Source organism: Homarus americanus, unplaced genomic scaffold (assembly GCF_018991925.1).
Source record: "Homarus americanus isolate GMGI-L3 unplaced genomic scaffold, GMGI_Hamer_2.0 scaffold6317, whole genome shotgun sequence".
NCBI classification, from domain to species: domain Eukaryota; kingdom Metazoa; phylum Arthropoda; class Malacostraca; order Decapoda; family Nephropidae; genus Homarus; species Homarus americanus.
Window position 1 is genome coordinate 11390315 of NW_024730668.1, and position 22247 is coordinate 11412561.

The window sequence follows — 22247 nt, forward strand, 5'->3', positions numbered from 1 at the left end:
GATATATCATTGGTGAGTGTTGGTAACACTGGTGAGTGTTACTAGTAGTGGTGAGAATTAGTAACAAAGGTAGGGGTTGATAACAGAGATGAAAAATTCTTGGTAACAGGTAAAAAAAAGGTTAGTAATAGTGAAGAGCGACTATTGGTAACCAGCAAATAAGTGTTGGTAACAATGTGTGATATGTTGAATTGAATTGAATTGAAACAGTTTATTTAGCCAGAAAAACACAGATACAGAGTGGATAATAATAACAATATTAACATGGCTGAGCCATGTTAAAAAAAAAAAAAAATATATATATATATATATATATATATATATATATATATATATATATATATATATATATATATATATATATATTTCATTAGCCCAATAAACACGCAGACTTCTACATACAATCAACACCTCAACCCGCCAGGATTCGAACCCACGGCCCACGAGCCCATGACTGTGACCGGGGAATGCTAACTGCTGGACCACCAGGATACTAAAAGCAGTCGCTCTTCACTATATCACTACTTTGCAGCACATTGATCAGAGTAGTAATAACCAGGGACTAAAAACAGAATTTTATCCTTGGTTATAACCTGGTCATGTAAGACACCACAGCTCCTCTCTTTCTAAGCGACACCACACAGCGTTTGCTACCCGTAAGTGTTTAACCGTACATATACTGGTGTTGTGCTTCCAGAATTAGAGTACTACTACATAACTGCGTCTCAAGAAAATCCCTGCCATTTGCATGTCTTCAAATACTGACGAGACACTAAATACAGGTGACTTTAACAGTGGTAGTGTTACAATAGTGTATGGGTAAATGGCAAGAATAGTAAGCTTTGGTTACAGTTGTAAATGATTAGTATGAGTGGTAAGTGTTGGTTCCAGTCGTGATTAGCTGTTCGTAGCAATGGTGGGTGAGTATTGGTACCAATGGTGAACGAGTACTTGTACCAATAGTGAGTGTTGGTATGAGTGTTGGTAGCCGTGGTGGATGAGTATTTGTACTAGTAGTGGGTGAGTGTTGGTATGAGTGTTGGTAGCCGTCGTGGATAAGTATTGGCACTAGTAGTGGGTGAGTGTTGGATGGAGTGGTGGGTGAGTGATGGTAGGGGTGGTGAATGAGTATTGCTACCAGCTGTAACTGAGTGGGAGCAACACAGAACCAACCTTCTGGAGTGGGTGGCGGCTGCGGGCCCACGTAGTTCCTTCCTGTAAAAGCACAAACAGGAGTACATATGGTGTAGCTGCACAATGTATGATTATTTTACAGTAGTTGCTTGACCTCAGCTACACCAGTAAATTTAATTGTAAGATATCTTAGAATTTTGGAAGTGATGCAAGGATGAGCAGTTTAAGATGAGTTGATATTTTATAGCACATTTTTGTGACGAATTGACATTGGTGAATGGATTCTAATAGTTTATATACATTAAATCAGATAGTGGCACGCACACCTTCCATTTATTAGTGTTCTCTTCACTGCCTTCTCTCTCTTGTCCTCCTCTACATATACTCACGCACATGAGACATACAGCCCCATAGTGACTTCTATCTCTCTCTTGTCCTCTTCTACATATACTCCTCTATACATAGTCACACACATAAGACATACAGCCTCACGCAGTCTTCTATCTACCCGACTCAACGGGTTCAAACGAAATACTTGACATAGTATGCATCACTCCATGGCACCACAATTTTCCATAGCTTGATCACTCCTTCTAATGTCTTAGTGTTAGGGTTAACCGCATTTCAAACTCCCTCTCTTCTCATCCACGCACTTTTCTTACTAAGCTAGAATGATGATCATCTTACCTTTTTTCTCACAAACGAACGCCATGCGTTCCTCGCAGTTCATGTCATTCCACTTTCCGTCTTCAAGGTACATATCTGGGAGGAGTAAGGTACAGAGCTTATAGTCATGTTAGGAGCTGACTATAATGTTTTTGGAATCCATATGTATATAATAGAGGGTTTTTTTTTTAAACGAGAGCCCTAAATGATTCCTATATAACAGGTAGGGTTCTGAAATATAAAAAAGGCCCAATATAAAGTAGACGTTTATAATGTGTCCCTGAACCCAAAGATAATTTTCATTCTTATTCTGAAGGCCTACACTTATACAAAAGTTCAGTTGTTTTTGGCTAAATAATCCCCCAGAACATGTTTCAGATCAGGAGTTTAAATTTGATAAAGTAAATTTTGTTATACCCAAAGACACAACAGAAGGGTCGTCTTTATATAAATGAACACAACAATTTAAAAAAATAAAATAACGTGTCAAGTCTGAACATTAGTAAGTTGTGAGGATTATGTTTACAGTGAATATTATAGTCACTGATATAATATTCATTATTCTGCATGAGTATGCTTGTCCTTATGTGTATTTTAGTTACATAATTTGGAAATGGCTCACAAATTTGACATAATATATATGGAACATAAAGGTGCAAATTTGATGTACTGTATAATAACAAGTTGGGGAAGGTCATACAGCAGGGAATTTCAGCAAAGTGACAATACAAAAGTAAAGTTGGCAGCAATTGAACACACTAATTAACTACGAGTTATTGATAATTTCCGAATAGTTGGAATTGGGCTGTTCTTATAGCGATCAATATACAGTAAGTACATGGTCGTATGGGCTGGATACGGTTGTAGTATCGAACAGCAATTCTTGGACGTGAGATTTTGGGTAGGAGCAGGAAACTGTGTCGAAGGTGGTGCAAAAGCTTCTCCCCAAACTAACTGATGAAGTCATGGTGATCAGAGAGGGCCGAGGGGTCAGTGTGTTGAGTGGTTCTTGATATGGGGAGTAGGAAGGGGAGAGAATATTCTTGTACGCCCTAGTCTGCATTTTTATAGGTGTCTCAGTTATGTGGCATTTAGGGAGGAAGACCAGGCAGGGGAAACCTTGGTGAGTTTGGGAAGTATGGATGTTGAATAAGTACTAAGGAAGTCGGGAGAAGGAACTTGATGTGCTGGATGAGATGGAGACGAGACGAAAGCTAGATTTGCCAATTCCCCCACTGACGTGTGGGGGAATAGTCCACAACTTGGAGTAGTTGGGACCAATGTTATTGAGGGAGGTGGGACAAGGTCAGAGGAGAGGTTGATGCACATAACCACTGTTTAGTATAGTTGATGGTGACATGGTTGTCAGTGGCCAAGTTTTGGACACTGTTCAATATATTCTGGAGGACGCTGTAGTCGGGAGCAGAATTGTTCACACTGATTCCAATGGTGAAATTGTTGACATATTTCCAGCGAGCGGGAGTTTCTCCCAAGGCATCATTGATAAGGATGATTAAACAGCTGTCCTATCTTGGTGCCTTGGGAAACGCCTCAGGTGAATGACTAAGGAGTGGAAACAGCCCCCCGAAACATACAGCTTGGCGTCGGTCACTAAGGAAGTCCGTAATAAGACTTCTCCGAAACCTGAGGACAATATTTAAGTAGTGGTTGATAAAATCGAATGCCTAGGTGAGGTCACGGCCGATTTAGCTCCCGGGGATTAACGACAGTTCAATGGTTAGTTTTAGTCGTGAACAGCTCTGTCTTTTTTTAAGGCTGAGTTAATAAAGGTCAGGGTCGAAGATGCGAGACCGGGAGAGTCTGTGTCTGACAACAACACAGGAGAGGACCGACCAAACTGATGGTAAAAATGACAACAAGGAAACGACAAGAGCTAAGTGTATTAATTTTGTTAATTCTTTGCTCTACGAATTGGCCTGTAACAAAGTCGAGGACAAGGCTGAAAAGGAAGGTACGAAAACCTTAATTGCTGGGGGTTCCCAGGTAAGGTAACTAGATAGAGCTTTCTGGGCACAAAATAGAAATAGGATGAGGGTGTGTTTGCCAGTAGCTGCGGTAGGGGATATGGTTGAGAGGATGGACAATATCATGTCTGGTAATGGGAACTAACCCGTTATCTGCCTTGGTGCAGTGGGCAATGATATTTGCGGATGTAGGAGTGAGGTTCTCCTTGATAATTTTGTAATGATTGATTGTCAGACCAAAGCTTACAGCCCAGAATTACGTCACATATAACAGCAAGTTGGATAAGTTTAGGTTTAGGAGAGGGATAGGAAGGAACTGGTTCACAAATAGGGTGGTGGATGAGTGGAACAAGCTTAGCAACTTTGTAGTAAGTGCTGGAACTCTGGAAAGTTTCAAAAGGAGGCTAGATAGATTCATGGATGATAGAGAGTGGTAGTAACTCTCGACAGGAGCTGCCATGCACAGGCCAACCGGCCTATTGCAGACTCCTTATTTTCTTATGTTCTTAAGTACACTGCAGACCTCGTGGTACCCCAACATCCCAGGTAGACACACCCCAAGACGCAAGGGACCCGACCTCGCCGCTAATTACTTGAATTAGCGGGTGACCTCACCTGACCTAGACACCTAGGCATGACCACACCTGCACACAGCTATCCAGATATAACTAGTTTAGTGTTAATTGGTTAGAAGTCAAAAGCCGGCTGGGCCGACCCCATATAAAGGCCCTACAGTCCCGACCACGCTGATTCTCATTCTGTTTGGGATTCTGACCTTGTCATTCTGGCAACCTGGTTACTGTCATCTCTCTCCCGTCCGGGCCGTCAGTCTGTCCACTCGCACAGAGTCACGCTCGGCTTCTCCCTAGGTCGGGGGGGGAGACTCCCCGACGTCATCAGCTAAGCAGAACCCTCCATAGGAGACAGAGCCCAGCCAACACCCACTGGGCCTTCGTCAGGGTACACGTGAGTCATTGTCAGAGCAACCTCTAGGGTGAGTTACCTACTGTGGGAAGTGTATTCATTCATGTGTGTCCGAGAGTCAGTGTCGGGTAACGTAAAACATAATGTGTTAGTACCCCAATATAATAATGATATTGATGTGTCCATGTCATTGAGTGAATTAATAAATAGTTGTATCGAAGAGGTGTTTAACAAGTGGTCCCTTTAAGAACGAAATATATGTGTATTGACATACAAGATAAGATAAGCGTATTGACGCTGAGTAAATAAAATCCCGGCAACGCTACCAAGTTTCCTATCTTTACATTTCTACTCTCCATATTTCCTACTATATGTAATCCTCTTCTCTTCTTGATTATTCTGTCTCATTAAAATTTCAAGGCATTATATTGACAGTATTAGAATTAAGTGAGGGATCCCTATCATATGTGGTGTCCTGCCTAGAAGGAGAGTTGACAAAGAATGGTTGTCAAGGGCAGATGGTGTAAACGATCATCTTGACAGATATTGCAAGTCAATATCAGTCCCATTCATTGACAACTGGGACAATTTCGACTGCAGAAGGGACCTTTATGCTAGGGATGAGGTGCATTTATCTAGGGATGGGGTGGCAATTGGCTTACTCTCTCGAGAAGACAGTTCAAAAGATGTCGAAGTCTTTAAACTGCTAGGGGACCATGTGAGTAAGGGAGACTGCAGTGGGCGTGGGTAAACAAAGTGAGAGGTTGCAGAGAAAGAGGCAGAGAGTTAAAACCTAAACGTGACAGTGAGAAGACTCAGATCATGACTAACGTAAATGTCTACTACACAAACAGTAGAAGTATGAGTAATATAATGGATGAAATCAGGGATTTGGTATGTACCGAAGCAATCGATATAACGGCATTCACCGAACATGGATAAACTTAGACTCACATGAGTTACCTGTTGAATATCAAATTTAGGGTTAAAAATTAAGTTATACCGATAAGCTGATTAGGAAAGGAGGTGAGGTAGCAATCTATGTTGGGGATAATTTGAATTAATAAGGAAATAAAAACTGAACTGTATTCAGAAACAATTTGGATAGAATTTACCTATGGTAGGGAAAAATGAATCAGAGGATTTTTTTTTTTAAAGTTCAAGACTGTTTCCTAACTCAACATATAACCGAACCCTCCCAGGGTAATAATATACATGTATCCTCAAGAATCGCGGGGTTTTGGTTCCAGAAAACTACCGTGATAAGCTAAATTGTACAGTTTGAAACGCATAAAATATGGGAAAAATTAGTTTCGTTCAACGACCCCAAAGATGCATCAACTAACTGACCAAAATATACCCCCAAAAATGTGTAGGTACACTAAAAGATATAATAATAGTAACATATCTTTACCATATTTTTCGGCATATAAGACGCACTTTTATATCTGAAAAATGGCAAAACAAAATCAGCCTGCATCGTAGATGTGAAGTTGAGGTCTCCTGTAAGCTAATGAATTCCAAAGCTGCTGTCTCCAGTAGGCTAAATTCTCCCAAGCCCAACACCAGAATTAAAAATATGTTATTGCTTACTTAAACATATTATTATTTCTAATTAATTATGCAATGACTATTGAAAATATAAAAGTTCGAATCAGAACTACCTGAACTGTACTGATGATGATAACCCAAGACGATAAACGTCCGTCCGGCAGACACCCAACTCTTCAGAGGTAGCTAAGCAGTAACCATTTCTGAACTCTTACAAGCAATACACTCTATTACTTCCATACATGCAACATTTATTTTTAAATGTACAAATACCTGATACAAATGAAGATTTACATATAACTTTCCTTTCACATTTGCGTCTGTTACATCGCTGGCAGCATTGCAGCTATGTTAGACTCGTCACTATAACAATCAGGCTACTGGTGTTATGGTTGTTTTTCATCTCGCATTTTCGCTTAGATACACATAACTTTCTTCAATTATATTTACTCAGTTAAGAACATAAGAACATAATAATGGAAGAATTTGCAGCGGGCCTATTGGCCCATACTGGGCAGTCCGGCTTACACCCAACCCCTATTGCTCATATAAACATCCAACCTATGTTTGAAGCTATCCAGCGTATTCGAGTTAATGATGATATTTGGTAACTTGTTCCACTCGTCCACTACTCTATTTCCAAACCAATGTTTACCTATTTCGCGCCTAAATCTAAATCTGTCTAATTTAAAACCAAGGTTACGAGTTTGCTCCTGGTTGGATAGTTTGAGTACCTTTGTAATGTCCCATTTGTTCAGCCCTGACTTCCATTTATACACCTCTATCATATCGCCCCTCACTCTACATCTCTCGAGGGAGTGCAAATTAAGATGCTTTAACCTGTCTCTGTACTCAAGGTTCCAAATGCCAGGGATTAGCCTTGTCATTCCCTTCTGAATTCTTTCCAAGGATTCTATATCCATTCTGTAATACGGTGACCAGAATTGAACTGCGTAATCCAAGTAAGGTCTCACAAGTGCAAGATATTGTTTTAGGGTGACCTCGCTCGTCCTGTAACTAACACTCCTTTGTATGAACCCAAGTACTTTATTAGCATTGCTTCGAGCAAATACTCACTGTTTACTCTCCCTCCCTCTCTCAACACTGGCTCCTCCACACTGCTGCTGACATCCTGCGTTATTACCTCTACACCCCCTCGACCTCTCTCCCTCCGGAGTACACTCATCCGCCTCAACCGCCGTGGACCTCCCCGTGTGTTGATGTTGTCGTCCACACCTTCCCTGGTCGTAAATCCACCCAACTGCAGTATATGCTCAAACTTAACTGCCTTGAACAGATTGATGATGTCGCCTCTTCTCTTTCGACCTCCCTCCCTCCTATCCTCGTCTACTGTGATGGGTTTGTCACCACGCTGGGCTGCGCTGGGGCATCTGTGTGGATTCCTAAGCGCCAGGCCCACAAGAAAATCAAGGTCCCCGACTGGGCCTCCTCCACTGACACTGAAAGCATAGCCATCCTCGCGGGCATTCATGAGGGGGCGACCTATGCTCGCACTGAACGACGGAACCTCCTTATAATCAGTGACAGCACTTCTGCGCTAGCGAGGCTCAAAATACCCTCCCTCTCCTCCCCTGCCGCCCAACACACCCTAGCCGCCGTCGCCAGGCTTAAACAAACTGATGACATCCGTGTCAAGTTTATTTGGATCCCATCACATATAGGAATAACTGCCTGTGACACTGTTGATCGGCTTGTCAAAGAAGCGATACAAGAAGATATTGAAGCCACCCTCGCCCTCTCCCTAAATCATCTCAAATCTCGCATAAACGCCACACAACGAGAAGCATTCGACGTAAAATGGACACACCTGAAACAACGGGGCAGCATCACACTATGCATCACACTATGACGCTGTAACCGGTGATTCCAACCGCCACTACAAAGTGTATCAATCTCTGACTCGATCTCAACAGATTACGTACATGAGACTGCGCCTAGGGTACAGGTACCTATGGGAGTACATTGGCAACCCTGAGCCTGGCCGCACTGTTTGTAAACTTTGTGGCCAACCCGACTCTCACACCCTCTCTCACTACATCCTCACTTGCCCTATGACCTCCTCCTACAGGTCCCCAGCCGTTACCAACACCTCTTCCCTCCCTGACCAGATATCCCTCCTCCTAGTCACAGGACTGGCACTTGACATTATTAGGGACCTGCCACGCTTTGCTATAAACAGATGAAATGTACCGGGAATTTCCCCCCCCACACTCATCATTCTGTCACTTTATGTAACTTGCTGACAAAACCCATGACCCTTCAGGCTTCCACGCCCTTAATGTATGAGTCATAAAGGCAAGCATGAACTTAGCATGCTTCCCAGTTGGGCACTGTAAACGCTTCTGCGCTTTACCTAGCACAGGATGTAAGGGGGGGTGCCCAATAAACTAGCCCCCTCCTGGGCAATCTGTAAGAAATCTGTATCGTTGTTCATCTGGTATCTGGTTTCCCTGTTTACAGCTCCTATACTGAGTACTTAACATTTGTCCAAATTGAATTTCATCTGCCATTTTTCAGACCATTCAAAATTTTTTGAAGATCTTCCTGTAGTTTTGCGGAGTCCTCGTCAGATTTAATTACACGCCCTATTTTAGTGTCATCAGCAAATTTACTTATGTTGCTGTCTACCCCGATATCTATGTCGTTTATGTATAGAATAAATAATAATGGTCCAAATATTGAGCCTTGGGGAACTCCACTAGTGAGGTTGCTCCAATCGGATTTAGTGCCGTTAATGCTCACTCACTGTTTCCTCTCCTGTAACCACTCCCTAATCCATTTTAGAATATCTCCTTTAATGCAATGAGTCTCCACTTTTCTTATTAGTCTTTCGTGGGGGACTCTGTCGAAGGCTTTGCTAAAGTCGAGATATACCACATCATAATTGTGCCCCTCGTTCACCGATTTGAAAACAGATTAAAAGAATGTTAATTGATTAGTTAGACATAAACGCCTGCTTGTTCAACTTGTGCTTCTTCAGGTGATTTCGAATAGAGTTTGAAATGATTGCTTCCAGTAATTTGCCTACAATTACTGTTAGACTGATTGGACGGTAGTTAGAGGATAGTGATCTATCTCCCTTCTTGAAAATCGGAATTACATTCACTATCCTCCAGGATTCTGGTACTACACCCGATTTAAGTACATGTTAAACAGCTTCGCTAAGGGCATACTAAGCTCTTCCTTACATTCCTTTAGCACACACCATCCTACATACATACTGAGCAAAAATGTATAAAATAAAATAACTGTCTTAAAGGCAAATACATAATGGAGGGGTATACATTTCTTTGCACACAAGTTAGCTGGCTGAGTGAGGCCTCTTTCATGCACAGCATGGTTTTTCGCCGTGCCCGTGAACAGCTACGGCGCCGTAGACATGATGGTTTTCAGTTTTGAAGCCATCAGGTCTGCCGTGCATAGCTGCGATTCATTCCACTCTGGTTCACAGTCTGTACTGAGCAGTGGAAGGCAATATATGGCAGAAGGCGTTTGCGATATCTGTACCTTCTGTATATAAGGAAAAAAACGATAATGCAGACTCCATTGGGTACATCCACTGAATGAGCAAAGAGACACAGTGGGAGCCTTTGCAACATTGTTTGAAGAACTAAGAGAGGATAATGTGAAATTTTTTAACTACTTTCGAATGTCCAAGGAAACATTTAATGAATTGTTGGTGTCTACATGACAGTTTACATCACGAGAATACCAAACTGAAAGACTCTTTTCCACCTATACGAAGACTGGTAGTTACCATCAGGTTAATTATGTATGAAATAATATAATTTTACTCTGAATTTTAGTAAAAAGGAAAATTGGAAACAAGTGGTATCTGAAACAGACATAATAACATAAAAACATAAGAATGGAGGAAGCTGCAGAGGGATCATTGGCCCATACTGGGCAGTCCCATTTACACCCAACCCCTATTGTTCATATATCCATCCAACCTATGTTTGAAGCTATCCAGAGTATTCTAGCTCATGATGATGTTTGGTAACTTGTTCCATTTTACCACTACTCTATTTCCAAACCAATGTTTACCTATTTCGCGCCTAAATCTAAATTTGTCTTTTTTAAAATCATTGTTACGAGTTCACTCCTGGTTGGATAGTTTGAGTACCTATGTAATGTCACCTATGTTTAGCCCCCACTCCACGTCTCTCGACGGAGTGCAAATTAAAATGCTTTAACTCAGGGGTGTCAAACTCATTTGCCAAGGCGGGCCAGATTTAATATGAGTACACAGTATGCGGGCCAAGTAACATAATTATGAGCACTTCGCAATCACCTCTTAGGCGAGTAGTACGACAAAATAAGAAAGGTGGATTTAGTCTGCGCTCGTGCGAAACCCTTAAAAACAAACAAATCAAGTGTTTACTTACCTTGATCAATCTTATTGTTTGCTACTGCTGCTTCCTGATAATTGGCACCTCTTGGTATGGATCAGTGCATCAAAGTTTGGCACTAACGACTGAGCTGTAGCAACCTTCAGTATTGAATTAAGGTGCGCATCAGTAAGTTGAGACCGAAGCCGAGACTTGTTCAAGTTCATCACAGAAAAGAGTTGTTCACAGACATATGTACTTCCGAACATTGACATAATCTTTAAGGCAAACATTTAATCCTAGGATAATTTGGTCCAAAATATTGATAAAATGTGCCAACATCAACACTCGAAAACGTGTTCCTCAACACAGAATCACACTGGAGCTCATTGGTAATGTTGATTGAGTATATTGTTCTAGGAAACAGCGGACTATTTTATTCAGCTGAGGGATACACTCACTATTTAGTTTTAGCTCCTCAAGATAAGGCTGGAGCAGCAAATGGGCCGCGTGCCGCATACAAGAGTGTGTCGGGCCGCATGTTTGACACCCCTGCTTTAACCTGTCTCTGCACTCAAGGTTCCTTATGGCAGGGATTAGTCTACTCATTCTCCTCTGAATTCTTTCTAGGGATTCTATATCCATTCTGTAATATGGTGACCAGAATTGATCTGCGTAATCCTAATGAGGTTTCATAAGCGCAAGATATAGTTTTAGGATGAACTCTCTAGTCTTGCAACTAACACTCCTTTGTAAGAACCCAAGTACTTTATTAGCCTTGTTTCGAGCAATTACACATTGTTTACTTGGCTTAAGATTCTTACTTACCATTACTCCTAAATCTTTCTCACAGTCGGATTTCTCTATAACATCGTTGTTCATCTGATATCTGGTTTCTCTGTTTACATCTCCTCGATTAAGTACTTTACATTTGTCCACATTTAATTTCACCTGCCATTTTTCAGATCATTCGAAAATTTTTTTCGATCTTCCTGTAGTTTTGCGGAGTCCTCGTCAGTTTTAATTATACGCCCTATTTTAGTATCATCAGCAAATTTACTTATGTTTCCGTCTACGCCGATATCTATGTCTTTTATGTATATAATAAATAATAATGGTCCAAGTACTAAGCCTTGGGGAACTCCATTAGTGACGTTACTCCAATCTGTAATTATGTAAGTTATACAAAGTTATTAGTATATCAGTTAAGTAGATAGAATAATCAGTGTGTAGACACGGGAAATTGCCGTGAGGTACGAAGACGACTACAACAGTGTACGGTCAAGGGACCGGACCATGCAGTGAGACGCCGTGAATGCAACACGGTGCCGTGACGGCAGATTCACCGTGACCGTGCCGTGTGAAAACATACATATGAACCATCGGTCAACTGCAGTCCACGGCACCGTGCCGTGAACGGCCTCGGCGAATAACCGTGCTGTGTGCAGTGGCCTGAGGGAGCGGGAAACGGTCGCAGAGTGTAAGGAGAGCGTTGCTAGGGAATCAGTGGAGGTGGGGTCTGCGTTGCCTTGGTGAACCTTGGAGTACAGTACTGTATATGCAAATGGCAAATGTGTTAAACTTTCATTCGGCTTTTTTTTACTGGTTTGGCAAAACAGTATTATTTGTTGTAAATTTATTGGTATTATTTTTTATTTATTCCTTACATTTACTGATACTGTACATATTATTTTAAGAAAACTATGGCTACAGGAGGAAAATCCACATAATTTTTTTTTCCTAAATATTCCCTGAAAGCTGACGCCACGAGCAATATTGCCATCTCTTGGCAATCGCAGATCCGCCGCTGTCCCGGCAATCAATGTACTCATCTATGATAAATGTGCTGCTTTAACTGACTGGCAGAACAACCCTCAGTCTCGGACCAAAGTTGATACCTTCAGCAAGAAGAAAGTGGCGGCCCAGCAGGAACTTCGCAATCTAAAGAACAACTGGTTTAAAAATAAAGCATGCAAAACAAAAAAATTTGCAGATCAGCACAGATGTGCGAATTTTTCAATTCCACTAAAACATTTTATGGGCCAATCACTCATCGCGCAGCCCCCCTCTGCTCATCCGACGATAACGCCATACTTAAAGACGATGAAGGCCTTCTTCAGCGCTGGAAAGAGCATTATCATTTACAGCTCAACCGAAACACCGATGTGGATGCTCTGACTACCCAGCAGGTCCCTCAGCATCCAGAGCTGACCCACCTTAGCTATCCCCCATCCCTAGATGAGGTAGCTACTGCCATCAAGCATGAAAAATAACAAAGCCTCAGGGCCTGATGGAATCCCAGCAGAGGTGTATAAAGCAGGAGGACCTCTGCTTACCAGCTGCCTCCACTTTCTGCTGGAGAATATATGGGAAAAGGAGGAAATCCATCGCCAATATTCATAAGAACAAGGAGACCGGTCAAACTGTAGCAACTACCGTGGGATCTCACTGCTGTTCGTAGCTGGCAAGATTATCGCCTAGTCCTCCTAAACAGACTTCTTCCTGAGGCGGAAAAATTCCTCCCAGAATTTAAATGTGGCTTTAGTTCAGTGGTTCTTATCCTTTTTAGGATCGCGCCCCCTACAGCAGTTGATCCTCATCTCCTCGCTTCCTTCCTTCTTTCATATAAAATTCTAAATCTAAAAATTCTAAAACGATGATCGTAAACACCATCACATGATCATAAACACCACCACATGGCCATAAACATCACTCGAAGTAAGCAAAGCGTATTTACAATCCATTTTTGAGTTGGCAAATTTAATTCCCGGTTTAAAGACGAAATAATTAGCATTCTTTTCAATTGATATAAGTAATTATCATTATTGTTTCGTCCATATAAAGTCTACGCTACAACATACCTTAATTGAAGAAAGATATGCTTGAGTGTGAGAGGTAGAAAGTTGTCACGGGCGGACGTCGCGGGCGACTGGCGCTTGAAACCGTTGCAGTCAGTGTTGACAAATTTTTAGATTTGAATTATTGTACTGGAGCCTCAAAATTATCGTTTATTCATCAAATTATTGTACACTTCCCGACATTATTACTACCATAATTCAGTTACTTCTAGTGGAATTTTACATTTTGATTGACGTAATTAATATTTACGACATTTTGCAGTATCTGTGGGGAGCAACCCCCCCCCCCCCACGAAAATCCAAATAAGGACATACACACACCTGTTAAGGCCATTCCTTATTTTTTCTCTGGGTTCGCAACCCCCCTGGAAATTACTGAGGCCCCCTTAAGGGGTCGTGCCCCCCTCCCCCCCCCCAGGTTCAGAACAGTTATTTTAGACCATCACGTAGCACCACTGATATGATCTTTGCTGCCCCCCAAATACAAAGTGCAGAGAACAGCGTCGTGACCTCACAAAGGCCTTCGACTCAGTCAACAGGGAAGCCCTCTAGTGGACCCTCAGCCGTTTTGGCTGCCTACCAAAATTCATCGCCATTGTGAGGGAACTCCACGATGGCATGAACGGCAATGTCCTGCACAATGGCAACTAGTCTGAGTTCTTCCCCATCCAAACAGGGGTTAAACAAGGGTGTGTACTGGCACCAACTCTCTTGGCTGCCTTCCTTACTCGTACCAGTGCCAATTTAGCTGTCGGGGTGGACATCGAGTACCGGATGAAGGGTCTTTTCAACATAAGACGACTCCAGGCAAGAACAAAGGTGTCGGCAGCTTCCATTACTGAACTTTAGTATGCAGATGACCTCACCCTTGTTGCTCACACTGAACACGACCTACAGAAGATCCTGAACAGCTACGCACGCAGATGCGTATGCACACTTCGGCCTTGAAGTGATTGTACGTAAGCTTAACGGTACTATCCTCTCTAATGTTACCCACTTTCGGTATCTCGGCTCCCACCTGTTCACCACCGCCGCAACGATGAAGAGATTCAGTAGCGGATCAGAAGTGCATCTCAAGCCTTTGGCAATCTCCGAAAGCGTGTATTCAGCTGTAGGGAGGTGAAATTATCTACAAAGTTCCACGTATATCGAGCAGTGGTCCTACCCTCCGTGCTATATGGTAGTGATACATGGGTCACATATAGGAGGCACCACAAGGCACTTGAAAACTTTCCCCAACGTAGTCTACGTTCCATCCTCCGTGTTCTCTGCGAAGACAAGAGAACAAATGCCAGCATTCTTGCTGACACCAACTGTAGGAGCATCTAGGCTACCATTATCCATGATCAACTATGCTGGACTGGCCATTATACCAGCTTGGACGACAGTAGACTGCAAAAGCAGCTACTTTACAGTCACCTAACGAATAGCAAACATAACGCTGGCGGGCAACTTAAAAGGTATAAGGATAGTCTTAAGACAAACCTGAAAAGATATCAAAGCGACCCCCTCACCTGGGAGTCGATTACTCCACCGTAACGCTTGGAGGAGCACCACACGAGAAGGTGTCAATACTTTCTAGTTTGCCCGACTGCACAGCGAGGCAGACACGTACCAACGCCGGAAAGACGCTGCCACCATCCCTCCCGCACTCGATGTAGCCCTCTAATAATAATAATAATAATAATAATAATAATAATAATAATAATAATAATAATAATAATAATAATAATAATAATAATAATTAACGGTTTATTGAAAGAGCTTGACAGCCAGAAGGCTGAAAATATACAGTTACATAATTGGGGAAAGGGTTTCGAATTACAAATAATATACAAATAACATAAGTGATGTAAATAAGATATATAATAACTAGATGGGGAAAAGCTCAAACTACAGGGCATTTCAGCATAGTGACAGTGCAAGAAGTAGTATTTACTGGGAGTGAATACACTGGTTTATGACAAGTTATTGATAATTTTTACAATGGTTGGGACTGGGCTGTTCTAATAGCGATCAGTTCGTGCACGTATGGGCTGGATCGGGTTGTGGTGTCGAACAGCAATTCTCGGGCTAGGGATCTCAGGTGGTAGTAGGAGCCGGTGTCGAGGATGGTGCAGAAGCTTCTTACCAAATTTGCAGATAAGGTCGTGGTGATGGTCAGTGAGAGTCGAAAGAGTCAGTGTGTTGAGCGCTTCTTGATATGTGGAGTAGGAAGGGGAGAGAATAATCTTGCATGCCCTCTTTTGCACTTTTTCTAGGTGTTTACATTGTGTGGCATTTAGGGAGGAAGACCAGGTAGGGGAGGCATAGGTGAGCTTGGGGAAGTATGAATGTTCAGTAAACACTGAGGAGCTCGGGTGCAGGAACTCCGAGGGACTTGAGTCGGCAGAGGAGGTGGAGGCGGAAACTGGAGGATTTGACAACTTCACTGACGTGTGGTTTCCAATTTAGTTTGTTGTCTATGGTGACGCCGAGGAGCTTCGTGGAATCTACAACCTGGAGTGTATTCGGACCTAAAGTAATGGAAGGGGGTGGGACAATGTCGGAGGAGAGGTTGATGCGCATAACCATGGTCTTGGTATGGTTGATGGTGACGTAGTTGTTGGTGGCCCAGTTTTGGAGACTGTTCAATAAATCCTGAAGGGCGGTATAGTCGGGAGCAGAATTGTTGACGCTGATTCCAATTGTGGAGTCGTCGACATATTTCCAGCGAGCAGGGGTTTCTCTTAGGGCATCATTAATAAGCATAAGGAAGCAGAGTGGTCCCAGCTTGGTGCCTTGGGGGACGCCACAGGTGAGTGACTGAAAGGTGGAGACAGCCCCTCGGAAGCGTACAGCTTGGCGTCGGTCACTGAGGAAGTCTGTAAGCCATGGTATAAGACTTCTCCGAAGCCCGAGGTCAATAGCTTTGTTGGTGATTATCTTGTGGTCGACTAGGTCGAATGCTTTAGTGAAATCATTGAAGGCGACAGCTACAGACGTTTATCGTTTCTCGAGATGGCGGTATATGTAATCGAGAAAGCTGACAAGACAGTGAGTAGTGGAGGAAGTTTTCATATTGCCAAATTGCTGAGGGTCTACGACTCCTGCAATATCAGCATAAGCCAAGTCGAACACAAAACTTTCACAGATTAGGCCGGGCATTGGGGTGATTGCAATAGGTCGTAGCTGATTTAAGGATTGTGGGCTGGTTGACTTGGGCACTGGTGATACATAAGAGGTCTTCCAGTCAGCTGGGCATCTGGCTTGACTGAGAGAAGCATTGATGATGGAGCATAGGGGTTTAGCAAGCTCCGGGGAGAACTCCTTGAAGAGTTTCATTGGTAAGTCAATGGGGGTGGTGGAGCGTTTTAATGTTCAAGTCATGTGAACGACTCCGCCGGTCCCGTATCGGCCTCTTTAGTCACCTCAAAACTCGCCAATGAAGGTGACATCCCTAATAACTCATATCATTGTATCATATTGGATGATCTTCATACTCGATTCCGAGTGACAGCAAAGTAGTACTAGTAGTAATGTGTGTGTGTGTGTGTGCACGCCTATGAATTTTCAGATGCTTTGCCTATATTTCCCTCTTTAAGTGTACTTTCATTATGTGACGCCATTTTTATCTATTTCAAGATTTGGGTATTTTCTGTTCTTTTCTTGTAGGAGCACAATTACCCCCTATTGCCTGAGAATCTTAGCAATCATCGTACCATTTAAAGTTATTTTTTTTAACATTCTAATTTTGGTGATATGACCTGACCTGAATTAATGCGGTCATTTTAACCTGCCAGTTTGAGTAGTAGCATTGACCAGTTTGAGTTCAGTGCTTGAACTGCTCATAGTTCATTTCCAACTCTCCAGGTGTATCATTATATTTCCCTCATCCAACAATAATATAGATACCCGTATATGAGTTTCAATTTCAGATTTTATCCCAGCCTCTCTTTTCAGCTTCCCTAAATCCTATCTCATGTTACCAAATGGTTTTCTTTTTCGTAAACTTTAGTTTTAGCCTTACTAACCTCAATACTGGGACATGATAAAAGTAATATGTAATCTGCTTTGACTCCAAACTTTTCATTAACCTGGGGTGATATCTACTGTATAATAGATGGTTTAGGTGATGTTGAAACAATAAATTTATTATAACGAAAGTCAACTACCCTTTGTCCTCTTTTATTTCCATTACCCATCCTTGACTTCATACTTTTGGCGCTTCTTTCCCGTTTTCTGCTTTTTAATTATAGCCTTTGTAACTGAATACTAATTAAATTTCTCAGTTTCATTTACCTCCTTTATACCTTCATAAAACTTAATACAGAAATCTCAGCCTCAACATAGCTTAACATAAAAACTTCTTTTTTTTAAAAAAAAGCTTAGCATTAAAGCCAACTTACAGAAATCTGTCAAATACTACCCATATCCCTCTTCAACACTACAGAGCACTATTTAAATTTATTAGGGGGTATTTTTCTTCACTGTAAATAGGCACATATTTTGTGTAAATGACAGATTGTTTGTGTATGAACATACAAATTTGGTTATAAATTTGTATAGAGTTTCGCATATCACTTACTCACACAATCCTCGGTGTAATATCCATTGGGTTCACCGTCTTCCCAGTTGTAATAAGCAACAGGTGTACCATCCAGCCATCTGTTACCGTCGATGTCGTTCTTCATGCCCAGCCAAATCATGTTCTGGCTCAAGTGTTGCGACAACAACTGATCTGCAACACAATACATACATTACACGTGCAGTTATGGTCACAAACGTATTTTGATTTTTGAAAGAGTTGAATTAATACTTGAGTTTCAAGTGAAACTTGTTCTTTTGATGGCAACTCATCCATTCAGTAATGTTCCTGTTGTTACTTTCTAGCCTGAAGAATGTTAAGTAATGGTAGACTGATCTGCTCTCGTCGCCATAAATATATTATCTCGCGTTATTATCAAGGCTAATCATTCACAAAACAATTTTGTAATGGGCACGGGTTCCTGGAAGAGAATGAATAAAGGATGATCGAAAAGTAATGATAAGGGATTTGTAATTTTGAGTAAGAGTACAAAGATCGACAGTTGTTGTTAGAAGCTTATAAGCCAATTCAAGTTTGACAGTGATGACGGGGCCTTTGCGGTCTTGTAAGGGTGCGTCTTCACTTGAGCATTTTAGCCCGAACGAACCAAACGAGCGGACAACGCATGAGCGAACCGAACGAGTAGTTCGAGAGCAAGCTCTCTGTATTCTGCGACATTCTCTGAACGATGGCCGTACTGGTCGGACGTGTCATCCTTGTATTCTGCGACAACACTGCTGATTTTCACTGGCTGCCTAAGCTTTGCACCATGCCTGTGGCAAGTGGTGGGGAGAAACTTGTGAAGGCTTTGGTTAGAGAAGAACAGATTGCACTACTGGACAGCTTAGAAGACGAACTGCGGCTTTCAAATAGCGATTCGTATGCAGATGATCCGCGGCCAACAACAATGAAGGTGACAGACTGTTTTCAAGAGGTGATTAGTACTCAAGAATAGAAGAGGAGACGAGAGTTGGCGAAGAAAAGTGAAGGAAGTGATAGAGATGAGAGCATGAATGATAGGAAGAAGAGGACGGCACACACAGAAGAAAGCAGAAAGAATTCAACTGGTAATAAGACACAGCAGGTTAGTCGAACGGATCATCGTGAAAGTACCAATGTGCCGAGCAACCCGGGTGCTGGAAACCGCTCAGGTAGGAGGAGGTTGAACTTTCCAAGTGATTTAAGGATGTCATTCTATGAGCGGTTGCTGTGGGCTGCTACACTGGGAAGGGTGCATAAAAAATTTGAACCCCTGCTTAAGAAGGTCGGAATAATTCATATCTGACTATAGCTGGGGATGAGGCTGTAAAGGTTTTGACGACGACAGGGTTTAAGGAGGTGATTATTACGTTGCCTCAGGACACAGAACAACTCAACAAGGTGATCGTCTTCATGCACCCGGTTATAGTGAATCTTGATTTTCGACTTGACGATACACGATTCGTATGGGCAAAGCGCACGAAATCCGAGGTGAGAAGAACAACCAAGTGGTAGCCTTGATGAAGGGAGACGTTTCGGAAGAAATATTAATTTCTGGAATAGGATATAGGAGAATTTCAAAGTTCATTGAACAACCTGTTCTGTGTTACAAGTGCAGCAGGTGGGGCCATATGGCAACCTCTCCCCCCCCCCCTCCTACATCCTTGTGTAAGGTGAAGTGCAGAAGCGTTTACAGAGCCCAACAGGGAAGCATGCTAAGTTCATGTTTGCCTTATGTCTCATGAGTTAAGGGCGTAGAAACCTGAAGAGTCAATGGTTTGTCTAAGCAAGTTATTGGAAGCTCCAACAACTATCCTTGAATACGAATACGCAACTTTCGATTTACAGCAGGTATCTACTTTGCTGCTAGGTGAACAGTGACCAAGGGGACTAGGAAGAGTGTCCAAACAACTTCCGCCTGCCTTGGAATCGAACCCGTGACATCTTGCTTGCGAGGCAAGAGTGGTACCGCTTTACCACCAGCGCCCCTAATATCGTTACTGTGGAAAAAATCGGTAAATTTTTACTCTAGGACACGAGTCCCTAGGGGTTGATCAATATATTTTTCCAGTGTATTTTGGTGTGTTTTAAACGAATCTGACCTTCATTTTTGGAGGGAATTGCTCGGTTTTATCCCCCGCCATCGCTAATCGGGGAAAGCCTGCGAAATTGGGGTTTTGGGATGGGGGAGAACACGAAAACGAGTCGTCTAACCTAACCAAACCTAATCTAACCCCTAGCAGGGGGCTCTGTTCCCGGACTCCAGGTAGGCTTAGCTCAAACTAGCCTAACTTATCCTATTCATTTCCAACTAATATAAATGGGATTCAAAAGACTCAAAATAATGATATCTAAAAGTTTCAGTAGTTTTAAACTTTGGGGTGAGCCATGTCCGAAAGTACAATACCTTAGTTAAAAGTGGAAGGACCAGGAATAGGTTCAGCGTCAACCTCTGATGCTTGTTCGTTCTAATTTTACAAGGCAATTTACAGTGCGGGCACTCAACAGACGTAGGGAGAACACCGTGATTACGTAGGAATTGGATAGCTTGATCGTCTTTCTCGTAAAACGCCGCAATAACTTAAAATAATCGTAGGAGCACGATTCATATCCAACTTCTACCACAGCTATTGTCACACTGGTAGTCTGGTCATTGAAATTGAAATCCTTCAAATCAGTACCTTGGCTCCTCCCTTTGAAAAAATTCAATTTTGAATGATCGAAAAAAATCGCGTGATGAGATCGATACACCATTGGTCACGACTGGAAAACGTCACATATGCGTGATGTAAACACGCTCGCTTTCACAACGATAACATCTCCTCACATAGACGAAGACTGAAAAGTGCGTAAAATCAATTAAATTCATTTGTCGCTATTATCCATTTCCGCCAGGTATATACGGGGTTCAAAATGCTCAGAATAGGGAGATCTAAACGTTTCAGTAGTTTATAACTTTGAGGCGCGCTATGTTCGAAAGTAAAATTATACAAAAAAAAAATCATAATTCAGTGGAATGTGGAAATCAAATTTAAGTCTGGGCAACACATTGTGCCGTGTTGTTGCAATTGTGGCGGCGTGCATAATGCAGGCTCCTCAATTTGCAATAAGAAACCACAGATGCATGGTGCACGGTGGCAGACCACGGGAAAAGTGCAACAGCTAGAAAAGGAAGGAGGACGAGGAGTTGCAGGTGAGACAACTCTACCTTCAACTGAGAACGTGTGGAAGAATAGGATGGAACAGAGTGACATGTTGAAGGTAACAGGAAATGGTGCAGGAGCTGCACCAAAAGTTGTTCCAGAAGACAAGGTAATTGACAAGTTTGGTGATGTGTATGGTGTAGTAGTTCAACTCAGGCAAAAAATTCAGATGATTAGAAAAAAGGTAAAGGACAACCAGAAGGTAATTGCCCATTTTTGGAACATAGAAATGTGGATGTTGAACTAAAAGGAAAGAAGGTTGAAAATAATACAGTAATAAAATCTGACAAACCATCTTTGCTATGGGGGACCGGAAATGTGGACATAATGGAAGAGATAACCCGCAAGTGGGGGAAACAAACCCGAAGTATTGCATGATAAGGTATAAGCTCGAGTGAAAGAAGTAATGGAACAGTTTGTGAGTGAGAGAATAAGGTTAGTTTCTGCTGTTAATGGGGAAAATGGAGCACACCTAGTTTATACTTTCATGGAATGTAAATAGCTTAAGTCCTAGGACCACAGATGTGCATGCTTATGTACTGTTGTATAAGGTGGATGTTATAGCCTTACAAGAGACGGGCACAGAGGATGGTAATTTGATGAATTTACGTGATTATCAATGTTTCTGTTTACCAGCTAATAATATAAAGAATACAAGAGGTCTGTTAATTTATGTTCGGAAAAATGTACCGATTGAATTGGTAATAGCTAACAAGCAGAATGGGGTTGAAAGTTTGTGTTAAAATCTACGTCCAAGGGAGGTCTATATGTGTTGTTAACATCTATGTACGTACATCCTCAAAGTTTGGACATAGATGACACGCCTGAGTGCCTATTTAATGATGCTAGTGGTTGGCTTGGGTTTGGAGTTATGAGGTAAAAGAAGATTATTAGGGGTTGAAGAAAAAGTCGTGAAACTGAAATACAGTAGGAGTAGAAAGAATCTGGGCTCAACCAGATCGCTTCATCTTTTCTATTGTCTTTTATTTTTGTTTTGTTCCCTTGGGTCGTCAGACCTTTGTAATAGT

The 22247-nt window shown here is 42.1% G+C and overlaps 1 protein-coding gene across 1 annotated transcript in view; it reads right to left on the reverse strand.

Moving 5' to 3' along the window:
• Positions 1 to 450: 450 nt before the first annotated feature.
• LOC121867235 (macrophage mannose receptor 1-like) overlaps positions 451 to 22247 on the reverse strand; it is a 259604-nt gene continuing 237807 nt past the window's right edge. Inside the window, exons 16-18 of the mRNA XM_042367087.1 lie at positions 18038 to 18190; positions 1822 to 1896; positions 451 to 1215 (exon numbers count right to left, since the gene is read on the reverse strand). Of these exons, the coding sequence (XP_042223021.1) occupies positions 863 to 1215; positions 1822 to 1896; positions 18038 to 18190 (581 nt within the window). The 3' untranslated portion in view covers positions 451 to 862. The remainder of the gene's footprint in view (positions 1216 to 1821; positions 1897 to 18037; positions 18191 to 22247) is intronic.